Source organism: Loxodonta africana, chromosome 1 (assembly GCF_030014295.1).
Source record: "Loxodonta africana isolate mLoxAfr1 chromosome 1, mLoxAfr1.hap2, whole genome shotgun sequence".
NCBI classification, from domain to species: domain Eukaryota; kingdom Metazoa; phylum Chordata; class Mammalia; order Proboscidea; family Elephantidae; genus Loxodonta; species Loxodonta africana.
Genome location: NC_087342.1, coordinates 159,934,495 through 159,946,823, shown reverse-complemented (window position 1 = coordinate 159,946,823; position 12,329 = coordinate 159,934,495). Strand labels below are relative to the sequence as shown.

Genomic DNA, 12,329 nt, shown 5'->3' with positions numbered 1-12,329 from the left:
TTTTTAGATTTAGCTTTTAACTTGTGTGATCATGAACAAAGCACTTTACTGCCCTTAACGTTAATTTTTTCATAAGTGTCTCTTGCCACATTAAACAAGAGATCTGAATAACCTCAGTAGAAAAAATCTACAATAAATAAAGTGTTAAATAGAGATAGCAAAAAGTAATTAGGAAGATTTAAATAGGCGTTAATCCAAAAAACACAAAATAATAAATGTTGGAGAGGTTGTGGAGAGACTGGAACACTTATACACTGGTGGTGGGAATGTAAAATGGTACAACCACTCTGGAAATCGATTTGGTGCTTCCTTAAAAAGCTAGAAATAGAATTACCATATGATCCAGCAATCCCACTCCTCGGAATATATCCTAGAGAAATAAGAGCCTTTAAACGAACAGATATATGCACGCCCATGTTCATTACAGCACTGTTGACAATAGCAAAAAGATTGAAGTAACCAAGGTGCCCATCAATGGATGAATGGATAAATAAATTATGGTATATTCACACAATGGAATACTACGCTTCAGTAAAGAACAGTGATGAATCTGTGAAACATTTCATAACATGGAGGAACCTGGAAGGCATTATGCTGAGTGAAATTAGTCAGTTGCAAAAGGACAAATATTGTATAAGATCACTATTAGAAGAACTCGAGAAGTAATTTAAACAGAGAAGAAAATATTCTTTGATGGTTATGAGAGGGGGTTGGGGGAGGGAGGTAGAGGGGTTTTCACTAATTAGATATAGATAGGTTTTATTTTCGGTGCAGAGAAAGACAACACACAATACAGGAGCGGCCAGCACAACTGGACTAAATCATTCTTGAATAAACTGAATGCTTCGAAGACCAGCGTAGCACGAGTGAGGGTTTGGAGACCATGGTTGCAGGGGACATCTAAGTCAATTGGCATAATAAAATCTATTAAGAAAGGATTCTGCATCCCACTTTGGAGAGTGGCATCTGGGGTCTTAAATGCTAGCAAGTGGCCATCTAAGATGCATCAATTGGCCTCAACCCAGCTGGACCAAAGGAGAATGAAGAACACTAAGGACACAAGGTAATTAAGAGGCCAAGAGACAGAAAGAGCCACATAAACTGGAGACAACATCAGCCTGAGACCAGAAGAACTAGATGGTGCCCGGCTACAACCAATGACTGCCCTGACAGGGAACACAACAGAGAACCCCTGAGGGGGCAGGAGAGCAGTGGGATGCGGACCCGAAATTCTCGTAAAAAGGCCAGACTTAGTGGTCTGACTGAGACTAGAAGGACCCCAGTGATCATGGCCCCCAGACCTTTTGCTGTCCTAGGACAGGAACCATTCCCAAAGCCAACTCTTCAGACAGGGATTGGACTGAACAATGGGGTGGAGAGCGATGCTGGTGAGGAGTGAGCTTCTTGGATCAGGTGGACACTTGAGACTAAGTTGGCATCTCCTGTCTGGAGGGAAGATGAGAGGGTAGAGGGGTTTAGAAGCTGGTGGAATGCATGGGAAAATAGAGAGTGGAGGGAGGGAGTGGGCTGCCTCATTATGGGGAGAGCAATTGAAAGTATGTAGCAAGGTTTATGTAAGTTTTTATGTGAGAGACTGACTTGGTTTGTAAACTTTCACTTAAAGCACAGTAAAAATTTGAAAAAAAAAAGATTTAAATAAAAACATCAAGATGAAGGAAAACTAAGTATACAAACCTCAGAGGCCAATGTAGTTCTTGTCTGAGCTGTCAATATGAAAATGAAGGGATATAGTTGGTAAGGTAATTCTTCTTAGAAGAAAGCTTAATTAGCAGAGTTATTAAGTACTTTTTTCTCATTGGGCTTTCATTTGTAAAGTAAGGGAATTCACTTTCAATTAAATTGCTTTAAAGATCCCTTTTAGCTTGAGAATTCTATAATAATAACATTTACATTATTTATTAAACACCCTTGTTGAAATGTTTTGAAATAATTTTAGTTTTTGAAATAATACTGGTTTATTAGTAATAGTTGAAGAGAGTGCAATGCAGAGGTGTTAGTAGCTTTGCTAAGGCTACGTAGGTAGTAAATGGCCAGTTCGAGTTCTTCTATGTTGTGTTCTCTTTTATGACAACTTATATTCAAAGGAGCCCTGGTGGTGTAATGATTAAGCACTTGGCTGCTAACCAAAATGTTGGCAGTTCAAACTCACCCAGCAGCCCTGGGGAAGAAAGACCTGGGGCTCTGCTTCTGTAAAGATTATAGTCTAGAAAACCCTGTGGGGCAGTTCTGCTGTGTCACATGGGATCACTGTCAGTCGACAGCACCTAACAACAACAACAAGAACATAATCAAAGTATTTCAAAATAACATTTTTAGGATTATGATATCTATAGATAAAATTTCTAGCAAGTACTTTGGAATTCTGTGTGAGATATTTTTAATAATGACTGGACAGGAATAGTAGGAAAGGGGATGGGAATGAGATTTTGTTGGGACAACCACACAGAAATATATTTTTGTTTTTAATTTTTTCTTACCTGTGTCTTCATGACCTCTTCTCTCTTTACTTACTCTGAGTACCTCTGTGGGGTTATTCTACTTGTGAATTCTTTCATTATTCTCTCACTTAGCTAGGTATAAGCCTCTTGCTTTCCCCATTTTAACCACATTCTTTCTTAACTGTCCCTTGGCGTAAGCCTACACGTATGCTGTCCTTGGAAAAAAGAATCTTAAAAATTAGAAAACTGCAAATGAGAATAAGAATATTTATCTGAAATATCTTTTTATGTATATCTGTAGTGTTCATTCTCAGCAATGCATGTCTACATTAGTGTGTTTGTCTGAAAAATAAGTAAAACCAAGGAACAGCGGATGTTGGAATGTTTTTCTTTACCTCTTAATCTCTGTTCTTGGGGAACACATTGTTATATCATTCTAATAACTGTCAATTCATTTTTACAGCACGTTATGTGAAGCACTCTGTCATTCAGACTATGTATCTTTTCAAGCCTTAACTGTAAGATCATGGATCCGTTGTGTTTTGCAAATGTATATAAAAAACTTCTCTATGCCTGATGATTTGTTCACTGATATAAATCCTGAACAGGCAGTTGGTAAGTAAGTGTTCCTGTGTTCTGTTTTTTTTTTTGTTGTTGTTGTTTTTGAGTCATGTGAAGCTTTTTTACTTTCTGTATAGTTAAATGTCCTTAAAGGTTGCTCTTTTGTTACATAAATTAATAGAAAATTTGTGAGATAAATTTGTAATTAGGGATGAATATAAGCAGAAATTTATTTCCTTTTGCAACCCATTTCTTGTTCTTGTTTTCCTGTTACTATATGTGATAAATTTCTCTCCTGTAAAGACAAAAGAACTTGTTTCCTTGGAAGCCAAGAACAAAAGCTTGCTCTTCAGGTGACAAGCTATTTTTTTCCCTGAAGAAACTGATCACCAAAATAAGTAGAAATCTGAGGTAAATAACCAGATATCATACTATGACCACCCTAAAAAGAAAAAATGTCCAATTATGAATAATTCCCACTTTATATTAGATATTTTGCCTTTTTTCTGCTTTACTCTTATTCACTGAGTGATAGTTTTACTTTTAAAATTTTCATTATTTCTCATACAGGTCTGGCTGGCTGTATGACATACATTTATGGTCATTTTGTAAATCACACAAAGGCTGAACTGAAAAATGCTCCATATTTACTCTGATAACTTCTTACATCAGTTGGCTGCACATGAATAACTTTTTTGGCTAAGATGTTCACCAGTACATTTTTGTTTTGTTTTAAATAAAACCTTTGCTTAGTAAGAGAAAGCTGATTCAAAGTCCTTGAATTCTGTGGAAATTTGAATTTTAAAAGAAAGCATGTCATGAATGAAGAATGGTACCTTCCCTGTTTTCTCATCTCTCTCACTATATATGTATATATATATATATATTAATTTAATTTTGATTTGATTTTTTATTTTAACAGAGAAAGAGTACATGGAACAGTTGGCTGAACTGACAAGGTTGCTATTCAAACTACCAGAAGTAAAGAGTATTTTCACAAAGGCTCAAGTTGAATATGTAACCATCTTAGAAGACCCTAAAAAAGCACTTGTTCAATTCCTTGAGGTATTTTTCATTTATTAGTGTAACTGTCTAGATCAGTTATAGTTATTTTTTAGAAAAACAAAGTGTTCTTGAAAAGTTTCTCTATAAAACAAATTATTTTAAGTTGAATCATATTACTGGTTGCCTTACAGTATAAAATTCTAGAAGGAAAAATGTGAATCTAAGGTACGGTACAACTCACTCTTAAGGATAACAAAATTACATTTAATGGAAAATAATTTTTTAAATTCTGTACAAGAGCCTTGCTGTAAGGCTGATCTAAATTGTAGGAATATCTTATTGCCAAAATTGCTGGATAACCACGTTCTTCAGGTACTTAGGAACTAAATCTCTTTGTATAGTGTGCAGAATAGTTCCAGCTTAATACAGTTTACCACCCGGTAGCAAACAGTGGTATAGTAAAATTTTAGTGTATTCAGCGTAAATGCCAACTAACTTCATAGGGTAGTATGGTAAGATCTTTAAAGTTTATTACATTTGTTTTGTCTACATAAAAAATAGTCCCATTCAAATATATTTTTTAATTATTATATAAGTTTATCTCGTGATAATCTTTGTTTTACAGCATAGTTGAGGTTGTTAATGTGTTTGGATTAGTGTCTTTTGTAAGCTATTGAGAGTAGTAAAGCTTGGTTTATTTTTCCACACAGTGGTTGGTGTTAACTGCAGTGAAAATTATAACCAATAAGCTCTTTACATAAATGTGAATTTTTCCATTGATTTCCATTAAGTTAAAGTACAATTAGAAATAGTATATAAATCCTCAGACTATTTGGTAATAGCTGTTGACTGGATCTTAACATATAATTAATTAAACACTTACAGTATGCTAGGAACCATATTGGAGCAGAACAGGAGGTAGAAAAGTCCACTGATACTTTTCAGAGGATCCCTGAATTTGATCCAGTCCAATTTATTCCTCTTTCATCATTCAGTAAATGATAATTGTTTTCTAAATGGTAAGTAGTATTAGACTAGGATTTCTTGAAAATTCGAAGAGCTAAAAGAAGTAGTTCTTGACGTCAGAGAACTTTTTACTCATCTGTTAACATCAGATGTAAACATCACAGTTTAGATGTTATCCTGTGAACACTGTGAAGGCTTTCTGAGTTTTTAAGTAGGTCTAATTTGACCAAATGACTTTAGGAAAATTAGGAACGGTAGACTAAAAGTTGAGGAGAGAACTATTGGCTAGAAACTAGTAAGATCTAGAAATAGTTGACTATTGAATGGTTATGGGGTTCCTGAATGGATATGGGATAAAGACTGTGCTTAACTAGGAGAAACAGCAACATCATGATTTAAGATGGGGTAGAAGTAGGTGAGGAGTTCAATTTTAAACTTGTTTAGTTTGAAGTTGTATTGAAGGTCCACAAGATCACCCCCAGATTCTTTGATTCATGAGGAGGACTCAATATAGTCAAACACATAGCTATGATTTATTATAGCAAAAGAACAAAAAACACAATCAGCAAAGGGAAAAGGTCCATGGGGCAAAGTCTGGAGAAACCAGGTAAAGGCTTCCAGTTTTCTCCCATAAAGTCACGAAGGATGTGCTTCTTTCTTCCAGCAATGAAATGTGACAACACATGTTAAACGTTGCCTACCAAGGAAGCTCATTAGAGACTCAGTACCCAAGGTTTTTGTTGGGGGCTAATCACATAGTCACCTTCTGCCTAGCACTTGCCAAAATTCAAGACTCATAAGCAGAAAGCGGGTGTTCAGCATAAACTGTACTGTTTGCACCAACAGTTTAGGGACAATGAGCCATTCTTAATCTTGGGAACCCTCCCAAATTCTCAGTTTTTAGACAGCAACCAAGGGCCAACGTTGCAAGCAGGCCTTTCTAAAGATAGCATTCTCGAGCCTGCTGTATTAACTCTTTTCTGCACAGAAATGATAGTATGACTTACAAGTAGTGATAGTTAAGGTACTGAGAATATATGTCTAGTAGTCTATAGAGGTGAAAGGCTAAATAAAGAGAAAGATTGAGATGTTTAGGGCACTGGTTCTCAAAGGTGTGGTTCATGAACGCCTGGGAATTACTGAAACCTTTCTGGGAGGTCTTATGGGGTAAAAATGGTGTTGACATTTGCACAAGTAGTTCAAAGGCTTTAGCACAAATCAACACTATGGCCCAAAATTGTACTAGTAATCATTATATTTTCTGCTGCCATGTGCTCACGGGGAAAAAAAAAAAGCCAGTTTTACTTAATATCTTTGATGAAGCAATACAATTAATTACATTAAATTCTGACCCTTGAATCCATGTCATTTTCATATTTTGTGGGAGACAGTGGGAAGTATGCTTAAACTACTTGTGTGATTATTTGAGTTGCAAGCTGAACTAGCTACTTTTATCTTGAAAGAACAACTGACAGAATGTGGTTATTCAGACTTCAGTATTTGGTAGACATTTTCTCAAAAATGAAGCCAGGAAAAATTGACAGTATTTGTTACCAATAATGTAATTTGAGTTTTTAAAAATATTAGAATTTTGGAAACCTTGTGTCTACTATCATGAGCTTGGGGGCTTACCAACATTTAAGGATTTCTGGTGAGATTGGTGCCAGCATTAAAGAAAGCAATTTTTTTTTTTTATAAATATGAATAATGTGATCAGAATTTTCCAAATGACCAATCTAGGCTTTTACAAAAGCATGCATGGGTAAAAGAACCATTCAAAGTGAAAGACAGACCAGCATCATTTAATATAACAGAGTACAAAATATTCATTGATATGGCTTCAGATTTCATATTGCAACCAAACTTTGAAATATACTACTTGTCGAGTTCTGGTATAACGTCAAAGAGGAATTCCCACAGTTATCTGCAAAAGCTATTAAAATACTTCCTCCTCTGCCAACTACATATATATGTGGGAGGCTGGATTTTCTTCATCTGTAATGTATCACAACAGATTGTATGCAAGAGCTGGTATGAGAATCTGTTTTCTATTAAGCAAGATATTCAAGAGGTTTATAAAAATGTAAAAAAAAGAAAAAGCCATTTTTTCACTAATTTTTTTAAAAATGATATTATTAATCATTAAAAATGTGTTATTTATGTTAACATGTTTATTATTTTTATTTCTAAATTAATTAGCTAATAATTAAATTTTTTCCTGTTAAATTTCTTTTTTCTCTTAATTTCTAATACCAGTTATTTGGGTAGATGTAACCCAAATAACAATTAGCTCTGTAAGGTCCTCAATTTTTAAGTGTATAGAAGGGAATCAAGACCAAAAGTTTGAGAATTTCTGGTATAGGGAAAGAAGTGTGTAGAACCAAGGGCAAAGAACTAAAAAGAGAAAAAGGATTCATCAAGTGTATGATTTCTTGTTGTTCTTATCTGCCCACCTCAGGTCATTCAGATTCACTGGGCATCTGTTCCTTATGTTTTTATCCACTCCACATTTGATTATCAACATGGCCAACATTAATACCACCATGAATAACTTATTTTAACCTAATTTCAAAGCATTTCCAGTAGTATTCAGTGGCCTTGACTTTGCTTTACTTCAGCCATTCAGTCCCATGACTCAGCCTTGAACCATGCCATCACTTGGAGCATCTGAAAGCCTTTTGCCTACCACCACTTGTCCCTCCAGCTTTCTGAGCGACCTCATGATCTTCTGTTTTTCAAATATTCCCTTTTCTCTTAAGTGCAACATCCTCTCAAGGCCTCACTTCCATCCCTATCCACTTTAATTTAACTGCTTAAGAGCCTCATTTCAACTACTCTTACCAACAACCTCATAGTCTTAGCTCCTGTCTTTTGGTCACACCTACAAACCCTCAACCTTGCTCAGTGCAAATACCCCCTCCCCTTCTTTCTTTTGTCTTACCTGCTGAGAGCTGTGGAGAAAATATGTAAATCGGTGCCACTCATGATACTAAATGAGTCATTGAAATCCATCATAAGTCCCCGAAAACTATTTGGAAGCATTACCATTCTCAAACCTCTAATGCAGTCTTCCCTTGATTCTTTTTCTGCTTATTACTGCTTCTTGCTTATTTTCCCACCTTTTCTTAACTTATTCTCTCATTTATTTCCCTTCCTTTTTTTCCCCCACCTCACTGTTCTTATCACACTGCTTTACTTCACAATTTCCCTTTCACTCACCACCTTTGTGCCCTTCTCCATCACATCCTCATTTTACTGTCTCTTTTTTATCTCCTCCACCCCTTCTTTTTTTTTTTTTTCCTCTAAGAAAGTCAAGCTGGCATCTGATAACTCAAAAAGAAAATTCTGGGGAAAAAAATCAATTCATATTATAAAGCTGAACTAAGAGGTCTAACTTGTAGGAATCTGGTAACCTTATTTGAAGGTCTTACCTGTCGGAATTTGGGGATTTTGCATTCCCAAATATAATCTAGAAATATGGTGAGCCAACCTGTTTGGAAGTTTTGATCTGATTTAGTTATAAGCTTGTACAGTTTTATGTTTCTTTTCACTAGTACTTTGCTGAATCAAACCTCCATAAAAATTATTGGTGAAAATTGATTTTTGATTCTTCTTTTAACCTTCATTTTAATTAAAAAAGGCAAAGTTTAATTCTTTTCAGTTGCATTTTAATTGTTGTAAACCTTTATTGGAAAATAATGAAGACTCGAACAGGTGTGTGTGTGTGCATGTGTCTGTATGGAGAGAGAGAGAAATTTATTTTTCAAAGTCTGTATTATATAAAGCTTGGAAAGCTAAATCATGGTTTCCCTTATTTACAGGCTGTTGGCATAACTTACAGGAATCTACAGACACTTTCTGATAAATCTGCCATGGTCACAAAATCCTTAGAATATCTTGGTGAAGTATTAAAATATATAAAACCTTATCTGGGAAAAAAAAGTTCCAGTGCTGCAGGGCTGCACCTGACTTATCAGATGATGGGTATGTATTCCTGACGTTACTTTGCTAGTAACACTTCTTTGGCTGAACCTATCATGTCATGGTAGAAAGCAGGTAGAAATATGTTGGTTAAGTCACCACTAAAAAAGAAAAAAAAAAAATTTTTTTTTTTTTTATCCATACAGCCATAAGAATAGTCTAAAATAGTAGTGATTCACCTGAAAATAACTCATGTTGACTTTCATAATTTATCTTTGCCTTGCTCCATCTCCTTTCAGTACTTGTTATATTGTGTTTGTGTTGATATTAAAATTAATTATGATCAATTTAGAAAATATGTGAACATGAATTTGGTGTATAGTCTGTTGTGAACCACTCATATCATGAATACCTGGATAACTGAAATGGACGTTTTTCATGCTTGTCTTTAAGTGTTAGAATAAAAACACCAGAAAATCATCATATCCTTCTGTTTTTATGCTTTGCTCAGTATGATGGAAGTCAGGAGAGGATTTACTACAACACTGAAGATATTTATGCTTCAAATCTTGTTTCTCACAATGCTGTGTTTTCTCCTTTCAGAAAGAAGTCTTTTTCTTTGTCTATTTTTTAACAGCTAAGTTCATCCTGCTTTAGGAACTGAGTAATTGGAATGTCTTTGTTCACTAAAACCTTGTTGCTAACCAAAAATAGGAACTAGATAAAGGGAAATGAGAAAGATTTCCTTAGAAGTTTTATACATAAGTTTTTTTTTTTTTTTTTTTTGTGTTTTTCTGTGGCCAACACCTTATATCTGTTTCCTTTGATCTTGTGAACATATGAATAAACCTGATTGGGGCTGTCTGAAACCTTTTATCTTTGTTGTGAAAGATAAAGGAGAATGTGAAAATGTGCAAATATGAATGATGTACAATATAGTGAAAGCTATTGTAGCAATTCAGGAATTTTAGAGCAAAATATAAGTGGGAATTTATTATAAATCTTATTTAATAAAATGTAGATTAATAAGTGTTTCAACACTTACGCTTATAAATTATTAGCCTCTAAAAAAGTTTTCCGAAGTGTCCAGATTTAGATTTTTGCCAAGCTGAATGAATGACTGCAGGGTGAGTATGTCTTTATTTTTTAAACTATATGATAGCCTTATAAGGAACTGCAAAATCATTTTGGATTGATGATATGTAGACCTGGAAAATTTGGGGCAAAATTCTACTTATGAAGGATTGAGAACCTTCTTTGTTTTGGTTCTTGTTGATTTTTGACTCAGTGAGAGGAAGTTCTGTATTCTCTCCTTTTGTCTCACTCTCAGAGACTAGGAATAGAATATACTGCTACAATGTTGCTCATTTATTTATTAGAAATTAGGAACAGATAACTGACGGTTGTTAGGTGCCATTGAGTTGGTTCCAACCCATAGCAACCCTATGTACAACAGAACAAAACACTGCCCGGTCCCTTACTATTCTCACTATCAGTGCTGTGTCTGAGCCCATTGTTACAGCCACTGTGTCAGTCCATCTCGTCAAGGGTCTTCCCCTTTTTTGCTGATCCTCTGCTTTATCAAGCATGATATACTTCTCCAGGGACTGGTCTCTCCTGATAACATGTCCAAAGTGCGTGAGATGAAGTCTCACCATCCTCGCTTTCAAGAAGCACTCTGGTTGTACTTGCATCAGTTATTTCCTTCTCTTTATGTCATGTTTCTGTTTTTCTCATTCTTCATATTCCATAGTTTTCTGTTTCTATACCTTTCCTTTTGATTATGCTCTTCTCTCTTCTACCATCTTCTCCTTTTGTTTTGTAATTGAAATTGTAACCATGATCCTTCAGTGACCAGTCCAAGTGCTCCACCTTTCCTGCTTTCCCAAGTAAACTTAATCTCTCATTGTACTTCATCTGTGTTTCTCTTATGAAGTTTTTCATAGCTTATCCTTTATTGTAATTATTTATGTACTTGGTATTTCCTACTGAATTTTAAATTTATTCATGGTAGTGGCCATATCTTTTGAAATTTTTATTCCTAGCTTCATGTTATATTTTGAACAAAGCAACATTTACTGAGTATGTATCAGGCACTGGACTGGGAACTGCAATAAAGAGGTTAAAGAGCGTCTCCAGCACAGGCGATGGCATATATTAAATAAGTATTTATGGAATGTAATAATTTTATGGAGAAAAAATTAATGTTATCAAGGATTTCATTTTACTTGGACCCACAATCAATCCCCATGAAAGCAGCAATCAGGAAATCAAACAGCATATTGCTTTGGGCAAATCTGCTGCAAAAGACCTCTTTAAAGTGTTAAACAACAATGACGTGACTTTGAGAACTAAGATGCGCCTGACCTAAGCCATGGTATTTTCAGTTGCCTCATGTGCATGGGAAAGCTGGACAATGAATAAGGAAGATCAAAGAAGAATTGATATCTTTGAATTATGGTGTTGCTGAAGAATATTGACTATACCACGGACTGCCAAAAGAACGAACAAATCTGTCTTGGAAGAAATACAGCCAGAATGCTCCTTGAAAGCAAGAATGGCAAGACTTTGTCTCACGTACTTTGGACATGTTATCAGGAGGGACCAGTACCTGGAGAAGTATATCATGCTTGATAAAGTAGAGGGTTATTGAAAAAGAGGAAGACCCTCGACGAGGTGGATGACATAAGGGCTGCACAGTGAGCTCAAGCATAGCAAAGATTGTGAGGATGACGCAGGACTGGGCAGTGTTTTGTTCTGCACATAGGGTTGCTATGAATTGGAACCAACTTGAGGGCACCTAACAACAACAACAAACAATTTTATAAACCTAGCTAGTATTTAATGTATTTTTTAATGTTCCTAAATGAGAAAAGTTGCTATGTATAAATGTACTTTTTAAAAATATGTGTTATAATAATACCATCCACTTCCCAGCCCCTTTTTAAGGCATCATGTATACATAGAAATAAAAAGTAAGCTCATAAGAATTTTTATAGTGGTTATTTTTGGAAGGCAGGAGTATCTTTATATTAATATTTTTATGTATTTTCTAGCTATCAGTAAATATATAAAATTTTTATGGTTAGGAAAGTAATTGTTTTTCAGCAAAGAAACTGTATGTATTTAAATCAATCCCTAATTTTTTGCTTCAAAAACTTCCTTCTCTTCATATTGCCTGTTTGTATTTTTAATATAGAGGCACTCAAATATTCTTTACTGAAACTTAAAAAGCAGGGAACTGATATGGCAGTAAAACAAATGTATCACTTCTGTGTTCTATGAACTCATAAAACAAGGTCTTGAGCAAAGCACCAGATGAAATACAAGGATAGATGATGCATGTTTGGTTGGTGGCTCCCTGCTTTTTATAAGTAATACTTGTGTGACACTTGAGAGTGACATGAATCATTTCAC

The 12,329-nt window shown here is 35.0% G+C and overlaps 1 protein-coding gene across 1 annotated transcript in view; it reads left to right on the top strand.

The window, feature by feature from the left end:
* Positions 1-12,329, top strand: part of MMS22L (MMS22 like, DNA repair protein) — a 152,398-nt gene that overhangs the window by 112,705 nt on the left and 27,364 nt on the right. Inside the window, exons 17-19 of the mRNA XM_023543655.2 lie at positions 2,923-3,074; positions 3,943-4,085; positions 8,813-8,975. Of these exons, the coding sequence (XP_023399423.2) occupies positions 2,923-3,074; positions 3,943-4,085; positions 8,813-8,975 (458 nt within the window). The remainder of the gene's footprint in view (positions 1-2,922; positions 3,075-3,942; positions 4,086-8,812; positions 8,976-12,329) is intronic.